General features: G+C 41.3%; 2 protein-coding genes across 6 annotated transcripts in view; both read right to left on the reverse strand.

The window, feature by feature from the left end:
- Positions 1-5207: 5207 nt before the first annotated feature.
- Positions 5208-8305, reverse strand: CALHM6 (calcium homeostasis modulator family member 6). Its single transcript, XM_074820745.1, has 2 exons — positions 7663-8305; positions 5208-5815 (listed from the first exon to the last, which is right to left on the reverse strand). Exons 1-2 carry the CDS (start codon positions 8194-8196, stop codon positions 5399-5401), a joined length of 951 nt encoding a protein of 316 aa, XP_074676846.1. The 5' UTR covers positions 8197-8305; the 3' UTR covers positions 5208-5398.
- A 12820-nt stretch (positions 8306-21125) lies between these two features.
- The window catches only part of DSE (dermatan sulfate epimerase), a 36565-nt gene continuing 32079 nt past the window's right edge, over positions 21126-25611 (reverse strand). For all 5 annotated transcript variants that reach the window (XM_074819284.1, XM_074819286.1, XM_074819288.1 and 2 more), the window contains one exon: positions 21126-24162. In XM_074819284.1, coding sequence (XP_074675385.1) covers positions 22401-24162 — 1762 coding nt within the window. In that variant the 3' untranslated portion in view covers positions 21126-22400. The remainder of the gene's footprint in view (positions 24163-25611) is intronic.

Here is a 25611-nt window from a genome sequence, read left to right on the forward strand (position 1 = left end):
GGTATCAGTATAAAGATCAAAATGGCCTGCCCTTCCTTCTCACATAACCATGCTCTTGAGCTCAATGAAAGTTTTATCTCAGTATTTAGTGCATGCTGGATGCAAAATATTTATTCAGATACCAACTGTTTTCGACTAAACATGACCACCTTTTCCCATTTTGTGTGTCGGTAAGGTTTCAAAGCATAGTTGCTAACAGGTGCTTTATTTCCCTGGCTGTTTGTAGTTAGGAGTAATGAATTCATCTGCTGTGACTCCTGTATGCAGTGTCTTGCTGTCAGGTGCCTATTTTGATGCATAATCATTTGCCATTCATTGTCCTCCACACCAGACATCTTGCTCCGTTTGAAACCAGAGAGGGACGCAGCTTCACTGGTGCCAGGAGCCGGTTTGGTTCATTATGGCTCTGTCTGGCCCCACATGTGGTTTTGCTGGCCTGCTTGTTCCGCCCTGCGCATACATCAGGCTGCAGCACTCTGACAACTGCAGCAATGCTTGTGTTGCTTCAACCTATGGGCCTTTTCAAGTCACTCTTCTCTTCAAGAACACTGATTTTATGACTAAACTGAACAAAGCATGGTGTATTTTATGTATAGTCACTGTGGATCTGTACTCATCTAAGGAAACTCGAATAAAAGTTCAGAGATTGCCACACAACTGGTTTGCTGGTCGTTGTGTCTGTTCTTACCTGGCCTTCATCACTGGCTGTTGAACATCTTCCCCTTGGCAGTGGACTTGTTACCACAACATGACTGGAAAGTAGAGAAATAGCAGCCTCTCAGAGACCTGAGTTATAGGAAGGGTTTAATATTGTCTGGTATAATGCAAGATACCTGGGTAAAGGTTGGACAAAAACCCAAATCCTGGCACAGTACCCTATCCACGAAGCCAGCTCACCTTCTTCTAACCAAAGCGCTTGTTTTAAACTGAAATACAAACCCTCAGTTCAGTGAAGTCCAGAGTTAACTCTGATTTTATTGTTGTGATTTGTACCCCTCATCTCCTATTTTTCCCTCAGTCTGTTTACCTCTTAATCCTGCTAAGTGAGGGGCACCTCTTACCTTGGGGGCAGCAGGGTTCATTCCCACCAGATCTGTACAATCCTCATGATAATCCTTCTCCCTTCATTTGTTTTAGCAGTGTCATACAGTGCTGGCACAGTGTAATGGAACTTTAAGAGAACAATTTTGTACAGAACAAAAGCTAAGCTATTCATTACCCAGCCTTGGGCTCAGCCCAACTGCTGTTATTTGCTACCAATAACTAGTTACAACATGTAACAATGTGTTACAACCAGTAACAAGTCTCCCTGTTTGTTTTTAATATTTCTTTTTGATCAGGGCTGAAAGGTCTTGTGGAATTTGCCTGATTTCACTGCCTGTGCAGGAACCCTCAGTGCAGTTTTTGCTGGTTATGCTCAGCTGGCTGAGATGGGCATGTGGCACCTTTGGCTGACCACAAAAAGGCTCTTTACAAGGCAGTGGCCATTTTTCCTTTTTCCAGCCACATCCTACCAACCAAATATTCTTTTTATAATTCTCCTGAAAGTGAATAGCCTATACTGTCCTTGTTTTGTAAGATACAATTCTCTTACCAGCAGAAGTAGGGAGGTGATAGTCCCCCTGTACTCTGCACTGGTGAGGCCACACCTTGAGTATTGTGTCCAGTTTTGGGCACCTCAATACAAGAGAGATATCGAGGTGCTGGAGCGAGTGCAGAGGAGGGCAAGGAAGCTGGTGAAGGGCCTGGAGAACAGATCCTATGAGGAGAGATTGAAGGAGCTGGGACTGTTTAGTTTGAGGAAGAGAAGGCTGAGGGGAGACCTCATCACTCTCTACACCTACCTGGAAGGACATTGTAGAGAGGTTGGTGCTGGTCTCTTCTCACAGGTGATTAGTTACAGAACAAGGGGGAACGGCTTTAAACTCCAACAGGGGAGGTTCTGACTGGACATTAGGAAAAAATTTTTCACAGAAAGAGTGGTCAGACAGTGGAATAGGCTGCCCAGAGAGGTGGTGGAGTCACCATCCCTGGATGTGTTTAAGGGTCGTTTAGATGAGATGTTGGGGGATATGGTGTAGGGTAGAACTTTGTAGAGTAGGGCTGATGGTTGGACTTGGTGATCCCAAGGGTCTTTTCCAACCTGTATGATTCTATGATTCTATGATTCTTACTTAAACCTCTCTTGCATTAGATTTGGACGCAGGTGTGTGTGTTCATGCACACACCTATGGTAACATTTTCTGTCGAGGTCTGTGCCAGTTAAAAACTGTCAGTCACCGCATTGCAGTGACACGTAGGCTGACTTCTGTGTATTCACGCCTGTTAAAAGATTTTCTGCCTGCAGGCATTAGCCAGCAAAGTCAGGGATGGATATTACATTTTTAAGGCAAGGACCATTAGTGTCGTCCTGGGGCCTTTGCAGTCTTGCCACACTGGCTTTGGTGTGGCCAAGGCTTCCTCCCCTTCCTTCAGTGTCAAACATTGCAGTGATGGACCATGTAAGACATCAGAGCTGTTTCTTTAGGTTTCAGCATTTCAGAATAAACAGCCCAAGGAAATCTTTACTTCTACTTGGACACGGTAAGTTTTGAAGTGTAAATTTCCACCATGAAAATGAATACATAGCGGAAATGCCTGAGCGACTCAAGGCAGCACAGATTTAAGATCAAGCCAAGAGGCGACATGAGACTGCCAGACTAGGCTGGGTGCTAGTTCATACTCATGTCATATGCCGCTTGTGCATCTGGTCATGCAGCAATCATTCCTCTTGGCTCAGCTCAGTGCTGGGCAGACATGCTCAATGCACACATACTTTGCTGTTAGTGTTTTTTGTATTTTCTTCTTACGCTGGATCACCTTGTCCATTGTGTTCTAAAGGTGAAGTAAGTAAATGTTAGGTAGAAAAATGGTAATAAACAATAGAAAAAACAGTGACCCACACTACCATTAGTTGCTGACATTAGCTACCTTATGCACATACAGTTTTTTTGCTTGTCTCGCTTGGTAGCATATTCACAGTGTTCCTCAGTGTCTTACTTTAGTGTAGGCCCTTCTTTTGAATGTGTCTAATGAAGCACTCACAAGTGTGATGAAGCTTCTCTTTGAAATTCCCTTCCTTATAAATGTAATTACATACAGAAGATATGAGTGTTACATAAAGGTGAGGAAAAATCAAAATTCAAATATGACGGCATACAAAACCAGTATATAAACATCTGTTTCTACCCTTATACATAGATATAATTTTTTTCCTTCCCCCAAAAGTCATATTAGCTGTGAAAAATAGACTGCCATCACTGCCAGCAAACTTGAAGATATGTCTTGCAGTCCCATTTGAAGCCTTTGCTCCTTGATTTTAATTAGAAGTGCTGTCTCTGTGTCTTCCCTGGAGAGCTGAGACAGCTTTGGTAATGACCCTGGCAGTTGTGACCGTGAGTGGGAAGTGGCAAAAGCCCACCCAGAGGCAGCTGAAGGGATTAACACATATTCTGAGGATGTTTTCACCGCAGCTTCTCATCAGGAAATGAAATAAGGCATGGCTTGTTCCTGGAGGCTTTCGGTCTATCCTGAAGTATTTTATTATATCTCTAAGGTAAAGCCTGGCCCCACTGCGTCAAGGAATGTTTTGGCACTGATTGCAATGGGGCCAGGACATTGTTTCCCTTCCATTTACGACATTCCAGAGTAGATTTATCTTTCTCCAGACGTCAATGAACAAATGCACTCTTCAATATGAGAGGTAAAATAGAACGTTTTTAACTGAACCATGCTTCCTGGAGGCACAAGTAACAAATTGGACACTTGTTACTCTAATATCATCAAGTTTCTGAAAGGAAAAGAGCACTCAGGAAGTCAGTGACTCTGTGACAAAATGAATGCTTTTTAAAATTCTTTTCTATATACAGAATTATTTTTTTTCCTTTTATATTCTTTATTTTCAGTTTATAAGAAGAATGAAGCTTCCAAGCTAGTTATATTCAGCTAGTTAAAATAGGCTCTTCCCTTCCTTCTTCCTTGGAAAATGTAACAAACAACTTCATGGGATTCCTCTCTGTCTGTCTGAATAGTTTCCAAGTTAGAGTTTACTGTCTAGAAAGAGAAGATTTCTGTGAAGAATGAAAGGACAGCCTGGACCAAACGATCTGACTCATCTGTTTAAAATGCTCTGTAAAAAAGGCTTTTCAGAGAAAAACTGAACTTTATCACTCTTCACTCAAAACTGGTATCTTTGTTTCTTATAATTAGATGTTCTTTGATAAGAACATTATTATTTGCTAATATGGATTGCAGATTTATAATGTCCTTAAGTATGTAGCTGTGTTATAAATGTTTGTTGATATAAGCTTCGCCTATACTGCCAAGTTATGCATAAGCCTAACCTCTCAAGACATTCTAATTTGCACTTAGACTCCATTCTGGATCAAGTTAAATACTGTATTTGGCAGGGACATCCAGGTATAGCTTAGGTACTGATGACAGGGCCAAAATCCTATATGTAATATATATTTTAAAAAACCCATAATAATTATGTATTTTTCTGGAAAAAAAGAGAAAAATATATAAATGGAATAAACCCATGAAGTTTAGTGTTGGTGTGTTTTCCTGAAGCATTCAATTACCTACTTTTTTCCATTAAAGAGCCTTACAATTACAGCAAATGAGCAGTAGGCCTGCTTCAAAAGGTGATCAAGATCAGGCAGTGGTAGAGAAAATTCACCACCATGGAAGTTTTTAGTTTCACTGTTATTACCTAAAGCTGCTGAGCAGGTAGGGGTAAAATGGCTGGAATCTCTTTGCTCATCTAGTCAGACTGATAAGCAGCTGAAGTCATTCCAATGGACTCCTTTGTTACACACAGGTAGTTCCAAAATGCTAATTGCTTCCCAGATTTTAAAAGATATGGCCCTTGCCTTGAGAAACTAATTGACTGAAAGTAAATATTTTAGTCTACAGCTTGCTCCACCAAAAGATATATTGTCAAGTGAGAGCTTATAAAGTAAGCTGAATTTCTGATCAAAACTTCCATTCCTTCTTGTGTCTTTGATACTGCCGGGTACAATGGTTTGGTATTGTCACTCCAGTTGCCAAATGCCCTTAAGATGTTTGGTAATAATTTGACATAGTACATGCCGACATCTCTGTGGATGTTGATTATTTTACACGTTGGACTCTTCTTAATGAACAACAAGATATGAAAGCTCCGATCGTGACAGATGTATTTATTGAAATATACTTAAGCAAAAGTAATAAAGTGTATTTAAAAACAAATCTGCTGAGGGTTACAACTATCAGATTTTACATACAATTCAGACAGACTTCAGTAAGAGCACAGAATAAGCCTTTTCCTATATCAGCAGGGTTAAAATACTGCCAGTGTTGCAAAGGATTTGTTTCATTAAAACCCTGATTCGCTTGCATTTTCTTCATCCACAAATCCTAAACCTGGGGGATTCTGATGTCCTTCCCCGAATCTGACGCTGTTGCCTCTGTTTGTATTAACGTACTTGTGTATCATGCTGTAATACTGCTCTTGCGAATTGAAGGTATACAAGAATGAAACCTTCCGCCAGTCTTCATTGCTGGGAGTCTGAAATGGTGCTGGGTCAGTGGCTTCAAAAAAGCAATTCGTGTTTATTTCTGCCAGCCTGGTTGCATGCTCTTTAGCCTTGATCTCAAAGAGCTCCTGTTCTTTTTTCAAGTAAATTTTCCAGAACTTGAGCTGAAGATAGCTAACCGGGGAGCAACAGCGGCTGATACATGTTGAAATCAGTGCCACAGTCATGATGCTGGCTATCAGGAACCATCCTATCAGCTTGGAAAAGAGATAGATGGGTTAATGGTGGTTTTGCATGGCCATATGTGGGAGTATAGAACTTAACATTGAAGCAAAAACTGTAAGCACAACCACAAAAAACTGTAAGAAAAGACACCCTGGAGTGCCTGTAACAATCTTCTTGCTGTGGAAAGAGAGGATCCCATGCACACAATTCAGCCAGACTTACAGAGCTTCTGCACCCCTGGGCTGATCTTGTTGGATTGAGGATGAATACCAAAAGAAAGACAAGGTGAAGTTCTTTCCTCAGTTATATCCAGCTTTCTTAACTTTGAAGTTAAGACCAAAGATATACTGACCAGCAGATTCTACAGTTATGGTCAGATTTATGGTGCAGAGGGTGCAGAATCACCCTGTCCACCTCTGGTGCTGCGAATTAGACCTACTGACTGTGTTTTATCTGCTCTTGGAAAGTACCTCCTCTCCCTGATGTCTGAGCCTGCAAAAAATAGCCAGTTGCCACAGCACACACGAAAAGTTGTGTCCTATATGTTTGGTAGGCAGGACATGGATTTGACTATGGAATATGGAAATTCATTCTTGTTTTATACATGATTTTAACATCCCTAGATAGGTCTGAGGCCCCACCTAAAGCGGGTGTTCTAGTAGATGCTGGTCCCTCCAGTACCCAGTGGTACTTAGCTGGAAGCTCCAGGCAGAGATCTCACAGCATCCCCTTTCACCTCAGGCTGATTTTTTTTTTAAGTGAAAAACATTGAGTGCTAAAGAGAAATGAGTTTGCGTTCTTTTTGGTTCTTAATTTTGTTGAAAGTAGATCACATATTAAAAATAATGGACAATAATAAAAATGCTCTCACACTTTTTCTGGTTTTGTTTGACTGTTGGGTTTTCTTTAGATGCCATTGCAGTATCAGTAACAGTCAGTCTGCCTTGATTTTGCTCCTTTCTTACCCTACCTGAATTCAATGGTATAGAATTTGCCCCTTTACAGCTTTTTTCTTGGAGAAGCAGCATGCTAAATATTTAACAAATTTGTACTAAACAAGGACTTATAAAAGTCCAAGTAATTATAAACTTATATTATATACTCTTATAAACTTAAGTCCATTAACTATGTTTTCCTGAGAAAAAGTGATAAAGCCTGATTTTTCTACTGGAGTTAAGATGACAACCAAACAAACCTGGAAACAAAACTGGAGTGCTGCCAAAATTTTGGGGTTTCATTTCACCCCAAACAAAAAAAAAAATCCACCCACAAGTGCTATTGTTTTGATTATGCAGTTTTCCTTCAGCTCAAGAAAACTTTAACAAGCCAGATACCTATATTAACCATTCTTTGAGAATACAAGTGTGAAATTATTAATAGGTTCAAGCACTGAGATTTGTAGTCAAACAAGCTGTCCTTATTTGTTTCACTTGCCAGGCCTCTGTTGCAAGGAGACATCAGCTTCTTCTTTATTCGTGACCTCAGCTTCCCCTCAGCTAATGTCTATTTACAAAAGTCTGAGTTATTTAGAGGGGTAAAAGTAGAAAAAGAGAACTCGCACCATGACTAAGTTAAAAGAGAAGAAAACTTGCTGTGGAAAGTCCTAGTCTCTAGTCTGATTCCCTGCCCAGATTTGAAAGAGGTTTTGTAAATAACAGTGCCAAACAATTGCCATGCAAACATGCAAACCCAGTAAAAAGCATAAATATGCACTTACTACCTTTCTGTTAGTGTCTTTTTGCTAATGAATTTTTGCTAATCATGTACTTTTGTAAATTATATAGCATGAGAGAGGACTGTTTACAGTCCCCAGCAGGCACAACCATTCATTGAGCAGCCAGGGTTGAAGCCCATGGGGTGAAGAGTGGTGAGGCTTTACCTGGGACTGTGCCTGAAGGGCGAGGAATTCACTCGATATCTTCTCCGATAACTTCTCATCGCAGGGTAACTTGACCATCAGCTTGTGGCACTCTTGTCCTTTATCTTTACACACAAGGTCCTTTATCAGGCTGCTCCCGCTGGCTGCGCACTCATAGAAGCTGGCTCTGAGCAGGGCCACAGCGATCCAGGTGAGGGGGGCCACCGAGGCTTTGGCTGTCACTGGCATCAGGATGAGGCAGTAGCGGGCGCAGACTCCCCAGGGGCTGCAGCTGCAGCGCTTCTCCGGGGGGCAGCTGCCTGTCAGCAGGCGCCACGTCCTGGCGTTCACCATGTAGCCAAGCAGAAAGAGGATGAAGGCAGGCACTATGAGGAAGACGGAGCCGTACAGCATGTTCTTAGAATTGCAGGGACACTTGAACACCACAGATGAGAAGATGTGCTCGCTGGCAGCCGTCAGCAGGGACACAATGCTGTAACCCAGAATGGTCTGGTGGCGGATGCAGAAATCCAGCGCCTTGTGTAAGTTATACATTTTCTCCCTCCACTTACTTTGAGGAGAGTGAAATCTCAGTTAGAAAAGCAAAAGAGAAAGATAAATGTCCTGAAGCTCTTATGGCTTAGAGAAGCTCGCAAAGCTTTCACTTTCTGTTGGTGGCTGTGATGCAGTAAGGCATAGAAGCAGCTCTGCTCAGAGGAAACAGAAGAGTACAGGCTCACTGCACAGTATCAAGGTTAAGTGGAGACCACAGTGGAAACACCCCAGTAAACAACATCAAAACAACGAAGATCTTGTTTCTATAAAAATAGTATTTGTCCACACATGCATTGTAACTAGCAATGGCTTAAATCTCATCATCTTTTCAGTGAGGCAACAGATTCAAAGTGTGAATAAAATGTGAGAAAACCACCCAGAATTGTGTACAGATTTTTAGCCTGCCTTATTATTAGCAATACAATATGACTTGTTCTCTTATGGAAGAAAATGCAACTCTAATCATGTTAATTTTATAAGCTAATTGGTCAATATTTTTAAGTAGTTAGAGCAAATCAGCCAGTGCACACATAGCAATGACCCAGCAAGTAGTTTCCCCTGAAGCTCCAGCTACCAGGGTACCATTCCAGACTTTGGAATCCCTCCTCCATAGCAGGTAGAGGTAGCTCTGTAGCCCAGAAAAAACCCACCCCTAAACCAGCAGAAACTAAGCAGATGGCATGAAGTGGAAAAATGATGGAAAAGGCTTGCATAGAGAAGAAAAATATCTGGAAGGGATTGCTGGGCTTGAAAGACTGAGTTGCCTATGAAAACATTTGCTCCCAGAGTTCATAGGCTTCATTCATGCCCTGAGGGAGCTTGACTGGGCTCCTACCTAAGGTTTGTCTGGTCTAAGTCTAGATGAGGTGAACTGGCACTCAGAATTAAGGAAGATGAAACTTTGTTGCTTGCTTGTAGCCATGTAGCTGAAGCTCTCTGAGGCAACCTAGGCAGTGCAGTACTGACTGTCGTCACATGCTTCGTGACACCCAGATGTGCAGCCAGCTTGGGAGCTGGTGGTCACTGGTATCTTCTCTGCCACAACCACTTATCCAGGATTTTAGAGTCAAAATCACCTGCCTCTTGCATGAACTGGGAGCTCTCTGGCCTCACTGGGTGCATCAGCAATATGAATTAATCCTGATCGGACTTCAAATGCTGCAATTTACACTGCAGTCATTCTTCCTGGGCATTATCATGGCACAGAGGTTAAGCACAGAGCCAGAGCCTCACCCGAGGCTCAGGAAAACACAGCCTCCAGCTGGGCCAGCCTGATTTTGGTACTGGCAAGCTGCCTGCATCACTCCATGCCGTACCCTAGGCTGCAGAAACCAAGCAGGTGGAAACACAATGGCTTGTGAAAATGCTGTGAGAGCCTAAATTACTTTCAATGAATTTTGGATGTAATTAAACCTTCCAAAGGGCTCTTGCAGCTCTTTGAGCACTGAGTAGAGGGTGCAGAGGCACCAGAGCAGGCAGTGCTGGTGCGGGCGGCTGCCGGGCTCACACGAGACATTCTGTGCTCAGCACCAGGCTGCTGCTGCTGCTGTTGCTGCTGCTGCTGCTGCTGCTGCTGATACTGCTACTGCAGGGGAAACTCACTGAAATGCTTGTGTCGGTCTGGAGGTGACTTTGCTTTGTTACTATGCAGCAGTATAATATAAAGACATAAAACCAAAAAGGACTTAAAACCAGCAAGAGTAAATCAGCCTGAAGGTTGAGTTAGTCTCATCACCTCTCGGTTACAGCGGAAAGCTGGGGAGGAGCAGAGGGACAGGGAAAGCAAGCTCAGGAATGCACTCACACCCCAGCAATTTGATTTCAGGGATTTCCTTTGCATCTAACACCTGTTGATGTATTTATTCTGTAAATTTGTCTGGTTTCAGTTTTAACCCAGGCAGAGTTTTTAACATCCAAGACATTGTACAGTAAGTGTGCTTAACCTTCATTCAAACCTGACACCACCCCATTCGATGCCCCCAGGTTTTTTCTCAAACAGTGGATCCCCACCTGGTTTCTCCAACCACTCTTGGTCTTGTACACCTTCATCATAGCCCCCTCTTTTCCAGGCTAAGGAGTCCCTAATATATTCAGTCATCCCTTGTCTGAGGTATACCTTTGTATACTTTTTTTTTTTTCTTTTAAATCCATGTTGTACCTGAAGCATTCTCTAGGATTCAGGTACCATTTTTACCATGAGGGCAGATGGGGGCTAGACCAGATTTGCAGTGCGTTGAAGGTGCAGCTGAATCACAGTTTGCTACACCGTCATACTGACATGATTTTGTTTTCTAATTCCTTGTAATAATTTCTAGAATTTTAACTGCTTTTTTATCATCTGTGAAGCACTGAGTTGGTATTTTACTGGTCTATGTATTATAATAAAAAATCTCAGTCCTGAGGGGTAACCTCAGCCAGTTCAGAGTCTGTCAGTGTATATATGAAGGTAGGATTTGGTTTCCCTTTGAACACCACTCCCTCTACACTGAATGTGACCTGCTATTTTGCTTTCTGGTCAGGCAGTAGAGTAAAGTATATCTGTAGTTCTTTAAAGTAGAGTTTGTTTTTAACTATCCAGAATAACTTTGTATTACTGGCAAATATTGTTGCCTTGATTTTTACCTAGAGGCAGCTGGAGGCTATGGTTAGCATACCTTGAAACCAGATTGAACTGTGTCTGAAAAATGTTGGGATGGCAGAAATAACAGAAGCAAGGTGAAATCGCTGCAAAGGCACCTCATTACAGAAACAGGGACACAGGCTGCCTCTGAGCACCACTGGTTTAACAAGGGATCCTAACGACCAGTGGCAGCTCTCTGGAGCAGATAACGACCACACAGGGGAAAGAGTACAGCCAAGAAACCCTGCTACTTCACTTTCTGAGCCTAATTTTAGCAGTGTTTTATTTATCTGTAATAAAATATGATTTCAGGAACACACTTCCTGGGAAAAGGGAGGGGAGCTCTGTGTGAAAAAGGATCAGCCCTCCCCTCCAAGCAAACATGTTTCCAGTAAATACTTGAAGAAAGAGGTGGGAGAGGGAGGAGAGACCACCCTGGTTGTAAAGCCGTGCTAGGAGCCAAGCTGGGCGCAGCGACAGCCCTGGGTGAGCCCTGACTGTGGGCAGCCGTGAGAGCAGGGGGGTTGGAGAGGGTCCTGGGTGGGGGGAGCCAGAGGGGCAGGGGGGTGCTAAACCCTATTTTGGCTGCCAGTTCACTTCCAAACATTGCTCTCCCAGAGCAGCTCTGGCTTGCCCTCTAAATTAACACTTGTCTGGCCGCAACAGCTGTAAAGCATTAAGTGGAAAGTGTTCAGAAAAATAGTTTGCTGTTAAAGAACCCAGAGTTCCAATTTAATAGTTGTTTTTGCATTGATTTGCATTAAATTTCATGCCTTCCAAAGAGAATGAAAACAATGCCAGAATGAAAAAGATGGCCATTTTTAGAACAAAATTATTCTTTTTGTTATTTGCAACATCCTTTCATTGTGAAATATACTTTACTAAAATGAAGGGGTCAGCTGAAAACAAATTGACTTGTTTAATATTTTATCAAGTTTCTCCTTGACATTTCAATTTCTATCCTTTCATTTGCAGCTGAATGAATTGCAAACATTTTCTAGGTGGAAAAAGCTGTAGTCTAACTCGTTCTGTGCTTGTATCAAATGCATAATGCTGGTCTAAAATGCAGCACACGTGTGTGCGTTCATGCGCCTGCACGCATGCTGGGGGGCTTTGCCAGTACATACTGAGTAGATCTTGCTTTAGTCATGTTAGTAAGTATTTGCAATAGGTTATTTATTTTTTTGCCCCCAATTCATGTCATTAGCCTTATCAAGCTTAATTTCCTCTTCACATTATTAATCTATAATCTTGTACATTCACAGATGCAATGCAAAAGACCAACTCAGCACTGGTTTTCTTTTTATAACAACCGGACTTGCTTCTTCAAGTGAAAGAGTTGTAAGCTGCATTTCTCAGTACCCAGTTCAGAAAGACATATGGAAAACTCTCTTTATTCTAGGAAAATTCTTGTAATGCCTTTTGTTGAAATTAATGCTTAACTAGTGGGGGTCTTGTCCGCAAGCAGGTCTGCACCTACTCTCCAGGTGGACTGACCTCCCCTGGAGGCCCATTACCTCAGTTCATGAAACCGAGGAAGTTATTCTGACTTTACGGTTGAACCAGTCTTCTTACATGTTTGTGAAGTGTCACACAGCTCAGTGACACCACATAAATCATTAAAAGTACTAATATTTAGCAGAGCAGCAGCCTGAGAAGTAGCACTGTGACTGGGCGTGTACAGCTTACAAGCATTTGTGTACATTATACTGCTATTTTAAGGCATTACATTTATTAGCAGTTTTTGGCTGAAAACAAATTTTAGTGGGTAGGAAGGAACCAGGTCTGCAAAACCAAGCGTAGCTCTGAAGGAGGCTCTGGTGGGTGAGCTCTAATACAGAGTCACACAAACCATTGCTCTAATTTTCTCTTGCTATTATTTACTGCTGCTCTTTTAACACTACAGGTCCACTATGGGTCTCATTTCTGCATAGGGAGGGTCCTGTGACCCAGTCCAAGTGTCCTGAAGCAACCAGCAGTGTGGTGGCTTTACTGTTCGATCTACACAAATCTACAATCTATATGTGCCATAAATAAGTCTGCGTGATTCTTTAAGTGTTGCCTGTGGATTAAGTGAAAAATATTTGCTGAGTCTATAAGAAAATATATGATATTTTCATAGGATTAGAAAGGTAGAAGTTGTCAGATTTTGTGATGAAGTTAAGGAGCCTTAGTGAGACAGATTATAGAGTTAACTTATTTGTAATCAGGTAAATCACCCTGGGTAGTCAACTAGTCAGTTCTGAGAAAAAAAATCTCAGTCTTTTTCATTTATTATGGAAAATTAAATGCCATAAAATTACTTTGCAAATTTAAGCACATTAAACCCAAAATATTTCTACACTCTTATTATAAATGCTTTGTATTCCATGTGTCCCTGCTTTCTTCAGGTTATGCCATCACATCTTGCTGTCTTCGAATTGCCAAATAGCTGAGATTTGATTCTGTTCCACGCTTCGAGTGTGTGTGTTTGTGTGTCTGGCCTAATGATGTCTGATCATATGCTACAAAATATGCTCTGTACTTTTTCATTCAATTAATCCTTCTTCCTCTTTTTAAACTTTAACTAATTAACTAGTTCTTCAGTTCATGGTAGTATGCCCCTTTCCCCAATCTCCAGTTTCCCATCCTGGGCTCCTTTGCTGCCCAAATTTTGTTACCTAAAGAATATTTTTCTAACAGTAAGGCAGTGCAAGAGCTGAGACCCTTATCCCTTTCAAAGCTGTCCACGTGCAGCTATCTTAGTTATGCCAATAAGTTCACAGCCTTCTCTGGGGAAAAATCAGGTGAGCAAGTTAAGAATGGAAAAAACAAACCTAATGAATCTTCCTGTGAGGGATGATAGTAATTTCTTCTTAGTAAGTTTAGAAGACAGGCAAACCAATCACCCATATGGAAGAAACTGCTCAAAAATATGAATACAATTTTACTTGTGAGAAGAAATTTATAGCAACAGCTACTACTTCTAATGTACCCCGGAGGAAAATAACTTCACCAGGAAGCATTACTTTCTCAAAGGAAATGATGGGTGACTAGACTTCACCGCATATTTTTCAACCCCTCTTTCACCAAACAACCTACATGATATACTAGATATAGTATATAATTAAAATTTAGCATACATCTCTCTCTGCAGAATGAACATTCATCCCGCTCTTCATTCAGCAATGATGACCACAAGGGAGGTCTAGAAATGGTCTCAGTCTCCTGTAACTGAGTTTTATTCTTACAGAATTGAAAAGTTTCTGGCTTCTGGTCTTGAACCTCACTTGCTCATGTAACTTTTCTAATCAATCTCATTCCTTACCTGCAGAATACCCAAACTGTTTCAGCTTAACACAAACATACGAGCTGTCAGACTCTATGGTCCCTATGTCTGGCTTGTATTAAAGGCTGAACTCTATTAGACTCAAGAACACTTGAGTGTGCACTTTCAGTACTTGCCTTTTATATGTAGCTAGTCCTGCTGTCAGCCTGTCCTGCCATTTGGGAGAAACTATGACATTGTAACTGGCAGAGAAATTTTTTTTTTTTTTTGATAATTGATAGGAAGATATGATTTGAAAGGGAAGAATGATAGGACATAAGGAGAAAGCATTCCCATTTGCCTATATTTCATGTTAGCCATAACTTTCCAAGTCTCAGGGTCTGCTCTCATTTATTCTGCAATGCTCAAAAACTCCATCATCATTGTAATTTTATTTGCAAGGCACTTACAGCTGTAAGTATTTTATAACATTATTGAATAGAATTATTATTCTATATTCCTCTGCCTTACATAAAGGTGGAGTTATTTAAGTGTCCTCCCAGGGACCTCTGGTCCTCTGCCCATTTTCCCATTGCTAGCAATCTGCTGTTGGGTCCACTAGAGGAAACTTCATGAGACTTACAAGATTGTGTTTTACCAGAGTTTACCACTTCAACTGTCAGAGCCAGATCCTCCACCCAGCTTATTGGAGGAACATCCTATGAAGCCTTGGGCCCCCTGAGGCAGGGTAAGATAGATGACATTTTAAGGCTAATCCATTGCATACTGTTTGCCACTCACTGGGGAAATGTGATCTCATCAGTGCCAATGGGTCAATCACAGTTACCTTCATTACCTGACAAACTTAATAAATGAAAGATACAGTAACTTTACTTGATCAAAATAAGGGTTATGAGATATAAAAAAAGACAAGTATGAGAAGTGAATATAGTTCTAGACTACAATTATCAGCATCTTTACTAGGTCATGAAGCAACTTGGCCTTACTTAGCATGTCCTGAAGATTTCAGTTCCTCAGAAGGATAGTCCTGTTCTTTAGGAAGAAAAAGAAATGCATATGCTGATCACCTACTCTCTCTTGCAACAGGCTGAATTAATCTAGTTTACTCTCACAGCAGTGTGGCAATGTAGGGAAGTTTCTGTGCTCCATCCTCCTCAAGTTTTTTCTTTGGCATTTCGTGTGGGCAGATCCAACAGGCCCATCTTTCCTGGCACTCCTAACTTCCTGTGTTACAACCTTTATGAAGACAAAGCGGAAAACAGGGATTTTATACTCATGTTTTTAGAATTATTCCACCTCCTTGAAGATTGCCTTCCAAGTGGTAGTAGGTACATAGCTAGACTGTGTGTAATGTTTGAAGTAGATGTGCGTACTGGTGAAAAAATGTGTGTTAATGTTTTGGGGAAAGTCACAAATTCATGTATCATTTTGCTATGGATTATTGCTCATGGTAGCCCAACCCTGGGGGTTGGAGGGAGACAGTTTTCCTCTTGATTGTCCCAGGCTCAGTCAGGAGTGAAACCAGTAAAATCACTGGTGGTTTTGGGCACAAGTCAAAGGGGAAAAAGGCTGCAATATCACGCTAAATATCTTACAAAACAAAGCATTTTAAATGCTAAGCAATTTTTCTCTGAGTCCCTAAACTTCTGGAAACTCATCACAAATGCTATGAACGCCATTTTCTTTTATCAGCCTGAGGAACTTGGCAGGAAAGATAGCACTGGGGGAAATGCTACCTGTGCATTTAGCTGAAGGAATGGCTAGATACTCTGGGATAAAATGGCAAACAAGGTAACAAGGTTAGGAGCTTCCTTCCTCACAGAGACATATGCCAGTGCCACAGCTCATTGCCTACAGCAGACTTATGTATGAGGAAAAAGCAAGTGCCCCTTGCTTAGGTGGCAATGCTCAACTTTACTGTTGCAGTGGGATACACTACATATGTCATGGAGGACATACGTACTGGACCCTGTCCTGTCAAATGAATGAATGTGATACAACTCAGGTGTAGTAGGCTTGACACATTTCTGTGTGTATGCTGTGCACATGAACATCAGTATGCTGCTGCCTGCCCACGTCAGAGGTCCTTAGAAAAGAGGGACGCTGGGAGTGGGCTGTCACCATCATGACAAGTCACGGAGATCCTGTCCGGACTGATGTCTTCCCCAAGGGTCTCTCATACACAGAGCAGGCTACCAGCCAGCCAAATGGTGGTCACAGCCCATTCCTCATGACTATCTTTCCTAGGGGACCCCACAGTGCTTTTCCTTTCTGTGACTGGTGAATATGTGCAGCCCAGATGGCTGGGGCTGTATGTTGGGCAGCCCTGAGTTAGATGCTGAGCTGAAAAGCTCTAAAGCCCCAGCTCACCTTGCCCCCAAAGGTTAAAGCTTACCTGAGAACAGATGGGAAGAACACAGGTTTCACAGCATCACCGAGGCCAAGGGGGACTATTAGGATTCCACCGTTTGTCTTTCAGTATAATGAGGATTCCCACAGTAACTCTGATAGTGTTGCAGGCATTCTTGTGGAGAGCATGGAAATATAAAGACATGCCAACAACATCTCTCCTCCTGCTTTTTTCTGCCTTTTGGAATTTGACTGAGAACAAATCTGTGGAATTTAACTGCATAATTCCATTACCACAAGAACATCACTATCACAGCGCATGATTTACATTGTTCTCTTGCTATTAATATGAATTAAAGCAGAGAGGATATGGCCTTGTATATATGGATTCATGTGCTCCTTAGTATCTCATGGCCACTGCAGTCATGTTCAGTTTCACTGAAAACTGAAGAAAAAATCTAAATTCTCATTAAATTACTAGATTTCCTGTTGCAGCCACTACACAGTGTAGAGTAGCAACCAAGGCAAGCATAAATTTAAATTAGTCACCCATCTGTATTAGTTATTATCAGGAGAAAAACTGATGCCAGGTTTGAGGAAGACCCAATGATAAACCTGTTTTTCAGAGTATTTTTTTGAATGCACTTATATATTGTGTAGTTGGGTCCAGTTCTCCTGCCTGCCTCAAGCAGACAACAGCTATGTTCCTTCCTTGAAAGGATCCTGTCAAAGCACTTTGAAGTGCTTTGACATTACTTGTTTCAAGAAAACAGTCTGTGTACTGATGACAGTATGGACATATCCATCACTGGATCACACAGGCCTCCTGCTGCAGAGTGCTCCTGGAGTCAATTGCCAAGAAAGGACAGAAAATAACATCTTGGCTTCGTTAGCTGAGTCTGATTTAAGAGCCTGAAGTTACTCTACAGAATTTTAACAGAGTAGCCAGAGCAAAGGGATTAAAGTTAGACAAAAGTATGTTTGGTCCCAACTAAGACTTTTGCAGACCAAATAAATGTGAATGTAATGTCCCGGTGCAGAAATACAGCTAATTTCCAAATGCTATATGCTTTCAAACACTAAGAAAAAAACTTTCTCATCAGTGGAAAATACATAGGCCATCAGAAGAATGTGATGTATTTCAGGCATATAATTCTTCAGAACAACCTTTGATCTTACAAGTTCTAAGAAATGAGGTAATGTGCTCCGTTCCCTTTGCTTCCTTTAGTCACAATGATGTATATAACATACATGGCCAAATTTTAGCTGTACTCAAGAAATCATTAAAAAAATCTAAGAACCACATTCCATCTTCAAACATACACACCAGTACCTGTGGGCTGAATTCCCATTCAATTTGTTCAGAATACACCAAATGAACTTTAAACTAATTTAGACTGCAGCCCTGAAGTGAAGCATGCATGACTGAACATTGGCTATTGAAGAGAAATTGAGTGAAATCAGTGGGGTCTCAGATGAATACAGGGACCCTGTGGTGGTGCAATTCTTACCCCTCCCCGCCCCTCCTTGTTGGGCTGCTTGGTGCTAGGTGTGATTCCACCCACCTCCCCCGAGCTATACACCAATCTGTGGAGATAGGAACTGCTAATGTTAAGGGGACGAGCCTGGCTCCTGCCCCTCCCGATTGCTCTGAAACGGTTATAACAGCCCATCATCTCCTAAGGGCCTGGCACACCTGTGCCTGGGATGTGGTCAAATGGGAACAATAACAGAGTTGCACATTCATCAAGTTCTTGTGCAACTGCTGGAAGGCACCAGAATACTTCGTTTTTCGAGTTGGGCGGGAGCAAAAGGTATCTGACAAAAGTCAATTATCCTGGACCCTATAAATTGCAACCACAAGGAAGACCCTTTGAGCTCTCCTGGATCGCAGCGGGCCTGTGACCAGCATCTCCCCTGAGCTGGGACGCCTCTCAGGTATCAAAATCCTTAAGGTGTCGTCTGCTGCCAGAGCTGATGGAAGACCAGGACGAAGTCAACCCACTCGAGTCTCAATTATCACCTGTTGAGGAATGCCAAGGCATTTTGAGTATTTACTCTAAACTTGAGAAGAGGGAAATTTTTCTTTGAGCTAGCTTCTCTTTCACCCACTCTTTCTCTGCTTACTGGTGTGTGTGGGTACATACTTCATTCTACTGGATGCAAATACTTTTGTCTCTGTGTGTGTTTGTACATTTTGTACTTATTCTACTGAATCCAAATACTTTTGTTTCTCTGTGTGTGTTTGTACGTTTTGTGTTTGTGTATGCGCATATACGTATGTATAAATTAAGATACCATGAAGTAAGTTAGTGTGAATCTTGTCATCCTAGAATCTGTAAATAAGTCACTATTTTTATAACATTTTCTAAATTATTTTGTAAATGATCAATTGCCATTATTTATTAATAAATCTAAAATTCCTGTTAAATCATTACTGTGTTAATACTTTCATCCGTGACAGACCCACCCACATACACCCAGCTGTAGGATAGCCATCTTCTCCTGTGGCCAGAGATGCAGAAAATTAATACTTTTAAAAATCAAAAAGAAGGAGAATAAGAATGCGAGCAGAGGCATGTGCCAGAAACACTTGTGTTGTGACTCCATTTGCAATAGGGAGTGAAAAACAACTTCACTCCTGGGTACCATACAGTGACATTTCAAAAGTTGTTCAGTATACCCAATCCAGATAAAACTGGTGCTAAATGCCTCTGCCGTGGACATAGAGCTCACTGAGACTGCTTCTCTCTTGCATTTCAAAGGACACAAAGGTGAGGACAGCATCCTCACTTGTGCCAGCAAAGTGTTGAGGAACACCAACCTTCTCCAGCCCTCCCAACCAGCCAGTAAGGCTATCTGGACTGATCCCATTCACCTGCTCTTCCTCACCATACTTCCTAGTAAAGCAAGGGCTGCTCAGATTTTTCAGTGTATGCTGCCATCTGAGGGCTTGAACTCCATGAAAAAATTATGATCTTTGATAAGGAATGAGAAGGACAAGAAGAATGGAAGAAAAGAATGGAAACAAAACTTACACAACCATTGGAGAGGGACTTTTTAAAGGCTCTGGCCTAGAAAATAGTAAGTAAGAAAGTACACAAGATTCCTTTCATATCCAAAATATACTTGGCACAGTTATGGCTTCATCACTAGTTGAAGCAAACTTTAGTTGCCCTATCTGAATCAAAGTTACATCTGTGTAAGTGGAGTTCAGAGTGGCCAGTAACGACAGTCACATTCAAGTAACTCATAAATCTTTAACAGAACGGTATCAGATGCAAACCAAGCACAGGCTAGAAAACCCTTGGATTCCCACTTTATGCTGAAGTGGGTCTGGTCAGGAGGACAGACTGGTACATTTCATTTCCTTTCAATCCATCATCACATGATCACTATTCATTTGAATGCTGGTCTGCTTTAAAAGCTGCTTTAAGACCTGGCTGTGAGCATGGGCAGCTCTTGCAACCACATCTTTCCCTTTGCATTTGTAGAATGGTGCAGAGAAGTGTAGTGTAAATGAGAGCTAATGTGCACACCCATACCTTAATTTCTAATCTCTGTAATTCTGCAGTTTGACAGCTACACAAATCCCACGCTAGAATTCAGATGCCACACTACAAAGCAGACCAAGAAATGCAGCTATTTCTCAAAAGCCTTCTAGACTATAGGTTGGCTTTCTATAGTTGATTTTTGAAAGCAATAGCAAATTCACACAGGGTAAATGTACATAGACATGAAAGAAAGTGAAATATTTGTATGAACTCCATGTTGACATTAGCCTGATAAAGGCTAAAAGCTACCACAGCTCTTTATTTTCCTGGAGGTTCATATGTCTGCAAAGAGGACATGAAGACACAAGCACAGCCTATTTGCTTATGACATAATGACTCCCTGAATTATCCTAGGGTAATTTTATGGCACCGGCTCCCAGTGGAGGGATGTGACAGGCTGTTCAACTAAACTGCATCTTGAGTTTTCAGTGTTTTGTGGTCAATAATAGTATCATCTAATATTGAAAAACTAACCAACAGTGTCTTTGAAGCTAAACATAACTGAACAGCTATTGCTGCATGTCTTCATATCATCACAGTGCAAAGAGAGAAATAAGGACACTTCCAGTGATATGCAGCCTGTCACAATCTAGTTGTACTTTCAACAGACACCACTACAGACATGGAGCTATACTGGGCAACACTTCCCAGGCTCAGCTCCCTTCACCTTAAGCAATTAAGTAGGTGATTTCAAATAGGTTATTAACCACCCTACATGCCTTTTGCAGTTAGGGAAAAGGAAAAGGTATGTCTTGAAGGTGTTTCAAGGTCTCAGATGAACCAAGTGGACTGATCTGAAGGCTCTCTCTCCACTGACTAAATCTTCACTCAGACTAAATGTTCCAAATTTCTTTGGATAAATCCTGGCATTGGAGACCGTAGTAGGGCTTTTGTATGTGAATACAGTGCTCAGGACTGGCTCAGTAGCTGGAACCTAGTGAAAATATGTTTAGATAAGGAAAGCTCATCAAATTTCAACACACAGACTCAAAGAAGGCTTAACAGCAGCAATGTAGATAACCAACACCCAAACGGGTGTAAGGAAGAGAAAACAAAGGTTTGTGGTTTGAACAAAGTGCTGATGAACATAATTATTGTAATTATCATGAAAAATATTTTAATCAAAGAAAAACAACTGTTCCACAGCAACAATTATATGTTTTTATTTAGCAAATGTACTGGAAGAATTGTTTTTCTGTAAAGACAGACAGATACACCCCAATTCCATAGAGCTTCCATTCTCTCAAATAGTTATGATTTTTTGAAATCAGTTTAATTAACAGAAGGGAATATATGTGGAGACGTCAAACTTATTTTTGTCATAAACCACATGATTCCATTTACCACTAATCCCCAAATAATTGACCCGAGGCCACCAAGAGCTTGCAGAATCCCTTCTGGTGCTTTATAGAGAACACTGTTCACACAATTTTAACTGTCCTGTGATTCTAGCCATGTGAACAGAAAAAAGACATTAAATACATCCTTAATACCTATTTTTCCATACTGGCAATTGCTGAGGTTACCATAGGATTGCTTTGGTTTTTTGTTTGTATTTTTTACAATTCCATATGGAAGGGCAGTGATCTAGGACATTATTTCCCTACTAAGACATGCTTCAAACTATGGAAAACTTTTGTGAAACCCTGCCTTGTAAAACTGAAAGCAGACCCTATGGCATTCATCCTTCTACAGTCTACACTTGACTGAAAGATAAGGAGTTTTTTTCCTGAGAATTGTGTTCCTTTATACTTTGAGTTAGCCCTGTATTTACCTTCTGCTTCTGCCTACTAAGCATTGTGCCTCTCACTTGGCAAGTACTGACATGATTGCCATTTCCCACCGTGTCAGGTTGTAAAGCATGGAAGAGATGACATGATGAAAGGGTCTGCAATAATTATACAGAAGCGTCCCATATTGAAGCATTCTTTGGTTTGGCAGAGAGAAATGAAGTCTATTGCAAAGATCTGCCTTGCATACTTGTGTTTGAATGTCCTGTTCTTACGAGAATGTCCAGAGACATCCATAGCAGCCTGAAATGAAAATCCACTAAATGCAAACCCAATTCTGTATAAAAAAGAAAGCCCTTAGAAACAAATCTATGAAGAGGGCTCTCCTCACCAAAAAATTAATTACAACTTTACATTACTGAACTCTGATAACAAAGCGTAACATTCCCTCAGATGTGAGGCCCAACTCAAAACACAAAGGAAGAGTACTTATTAAGTACTTAGTTTTCTGAGATATTCATTGCTTGCCCTATTCTTCTATCCCTTCTGGTCTGAAACCAATCTTTCCCCAGCTGTTTTTGGAATGTTTCAGAAAAAAGAAGATAAACTTTGGCCCTATTAGGGTTAATGCTTTTGCATAGATGTATATGACCATAAACTGGTCGACTAGTAGAGGTCTTCTGCTAACATTGTGACTGAGAACAGGAAGAATACAGCCACAATAATATACAGCTGTCTACTAAAAGTATTGCATACAGACATCTTTGGCCATGCAGTCTCTTGGCCTTCTGAAAATATGTGAGCTGCATTGCTAACATGACAAAAAAAATAGCAATGTTGAGAATTAGAAAGAGGCGGGTATAAGAAGCTGATATTGATGGGGCACTACTTCGAGCAGTCGTCACCATCTGTGCCAGCCCTGATCGGCCTTTGATTGAAACCCCAGTTTTGTGCTTCACATAAGTGATATCTGCAAAATCCAGAAGATCTTTCATTTCCTCGTCTTCATCTACAGGCAACTCTTTTTGTGCTTGAGTCTGTGCCTTTTGCCGCACTTTTCTTTCATTTACTTCAATTTGTGCAAAAATGTCAGGAACAGCATCAACAAATTTGTAGCCTTTGGCTACTTTTCTGTTTTTCTTTGCTTTGCCGTGCTGCTGCTGCTGCCTCTGTGAGATTGCAAATATCCTGTCAATGGCCTCCTCCGTCTGCCTCTTATCTGAAAACCTCAGCAGGCGCTCAGCAGTCTTCCTAAAGCTAGCCGTGTTGCGTACACGAGACAAAATCTGCTTCTCAAGCTGCTGGAAAACAGGCTTAAAATGCTGCAGGTTCCTCTCCACGATCCCTACATAGTCCTTCACTTCTGGCACTGCGGAGCTCCTAATGGCAGAGGCTCGATCAAAGACAATTTTCTGGCGGTCTGCAATAACCTGTGCAAAGGTAGAGCGGGACCCATCCTCAACGGGCCACAGGTACACCGTGTAGGCATGCTCACTGGTGGTAACAAAAACATCCAGCTGTGGAGAATCTCCACGGGTGGTGAAGCTCTGCACGTCGATGGAGGGCCCAATGAAAAGGTAAATGGCCCTCGTGACAGGGTGCCGCAAGAAAGTCGTTACATTCACATAGTTTGTTCCATTGTACGGGTAGCCCCGGGGATACATCCTTGAGGCAATGGTAGCTTTCTCACTGTGGCCAGTGTCATCCATCCAGTACATCTTATATATCCCATCACGGTGCCTAATAAAGGCCCCATGGACATCATCAACAACTGTTTCTTCAAAAGGCACATCCACATTGTGGAAGAAACTGGTTGCTGCCTCCAGGGGGCTGTCATCTTCTAGATGGATTTGGTCCACTAGCAAAAGAAGCTGGGGATGGAGAAGTATGAGGTTTCTTTGCAATTTTCTCAGCTTCAGTTTAGGATTGTATGCACCCACTCCTTCTCCCCTGATAAAAACCACCCCGCTTCTCTCCATGGCGGCAACCACCCGTCCCTGACAGTCACCAGCCAAGTCATGTTTATATTTAAGCCACTTTGAGGAACAGTCTTCTGTAATCTGCCCTTCCCATGGGGAGAAGCAGCTCTTGGATACGGCAGGGGAAAACATTAACACATTATTAAAAAAGGTATATTTTGGCCCATACAGAGCTTCTGTTATGAAAGGTACACCGTTGGGAGCAAAAGTAAAGGAGTTCTGGTCTGGGTGTTCATGGCCAGCATTAAAGTTCTTCCACCCCTTGATCCACTCTTTGTACTTGTTCTTATGAACAATATCATATATTGCACGTCCTCCCAGCTTTCCTGACTTGAAGGAAAGGAAAGGCCTGTTGATTTCAGCTGGCAAAGCACTTCCATAGGTTACCACTCCCCAGTCCTCAAAATAATGCAGCTTAGGAACCCCATAGTCTGGCGGAGGTACGGAGTGCAAACTTGCATCATACCTGCCAAAAAGATGAGGAAAATGGGTTTAAAAATCACTTGACTGATTCCATTATCAGCACCTGTACAAAACTGAAAAACTGATTCAGTATTTACATCAAGAAGCAAACTAACAATATAAAGCCCATGCATATGCTTCCTGAACGAACTAATTACAGTTGTAATATTTATCATACTAATCCCTGTACAAATTTGTTGTGTGCTTTTTACAGAATAATAGCTGAAAGCATCTACTCCAGATTTAAAGCAAGCAATCCTTCTGCAGTCCAAAAATAAGAGTACCACTAATTTCAAACTAGTCGTGTTTTGTCTGATGATATAAAGTTACCGACTGCAACTCAAATCTTTAAAAAAGGCACATTAGGACCAGGTTGTAGACACTGTCTGTTTTGCACTAGACATCAACATTTGCACCTATTTTCTGACTACTTAACCAAGAGAAGCAGAATATCTGTTTCCCCAAACTGATGATTATAGAGGTCTGTAGTCTCCAAACAGAATCAGCAATAACCTAAAAATTAATGAAAAGGCATTTCAAAGGATAAATTTTTATGATTTATGTCACTTAGTGTATGTTACTTGCCGTCTCCAACTAGATTGAAGAAAAATTTGCATGGCTTTCTTGGATAAATTGTAAGAAATAAGGTTTAAAATGAGGTCTTAATTCCAGAAAAGGTTACAATGCTTATATTTTTTTATTTGATCTACAGAATTTAAAACAAATTAAAAAAACCCCATAACTATGGCAAACAAAGCCTAACCTTCTGGCACTGTTTTTAAGCAACCAAAATAAACCAAAGCATCATCAAGCCCAGTAATATTTCTGTTAGACAGTTCCTCATCAGATTTTTTTCTCTACAGCTAACCAGGGGCCTCCGTCATGGCCTAGACAATCACATCTCACGTCCTGCGTATGGCTTCAGGTAATTCCAACCAACACCAGGAGCCTGCTCTATATCTAGTGGTCCTTGATGGAGATTCCCCTAAAAGCAGACCTCTCTCCTAAGACTCTAATGCAAGTGGACATGCTCATCACAAGAGCAACACTGCAGCAGTAGGAAAAGGCAATTGTTGGAATATTTAGATAAATTTTTTCTTTTTTTTTTTTTTTTTAACTCAGGTGCTATTAAAAAATTTTCTTTCCCTCTGACATCAAAAAGAATTTTCTAAGTATAAATTCCCAAGATTTCCATGGAGACACAGGAGAAACAATGACGGAATGGGGTTGTAGAGGAGAGATTCTGTATTTTGCAAGTAACAAGATGAAGGGTGCTTGAAGCCTAATAAACATGCATTCTAAAGTTGCATATCATAAATGCAAAACAGTATATATTCAATAACATTTTTCTTGTAAGAGAGAAAAATAGAGCTGACTGACTCCTCGAAAATGTACTTGTCTCCACACACAGAGGGACTTTATATGTATCTAAAGTCTCTTGGGTCTTTTCATT

The sequence above is a fragment of the Strix aluco genome, chromosome 3 (assembly GCF_031877795.1).
Source record: "Strix aluco isolate bStrAlu1 chromosome 3, bStrAlu1.hap1, whole genome shotgun sequence".
Taxonomy (NCBI): domain Eukaryota; kingdom Metazoa; phylum Chordata; class Aves; order Strigiformes; family Strigidae; genus Strix; species Strix aluco.

Bases quoted from the DNA above. Each gene is read 5' to 3' on its own strand.
- CALHM6 (XM_074820745.1), bottom strand. From the start codon at position 8,196: ATGTATAACTTACACAAGGCGCTGGATTTCTGCATCCGCCACCAGACC. The intron at 5,816-7,662 runs GTAAAGCCTCAC...CTCTTTTCCAAG, and splicing joins CCCTTCAGGCACAGTCCCAG to CTGATAGGATGGTTCCTGAT.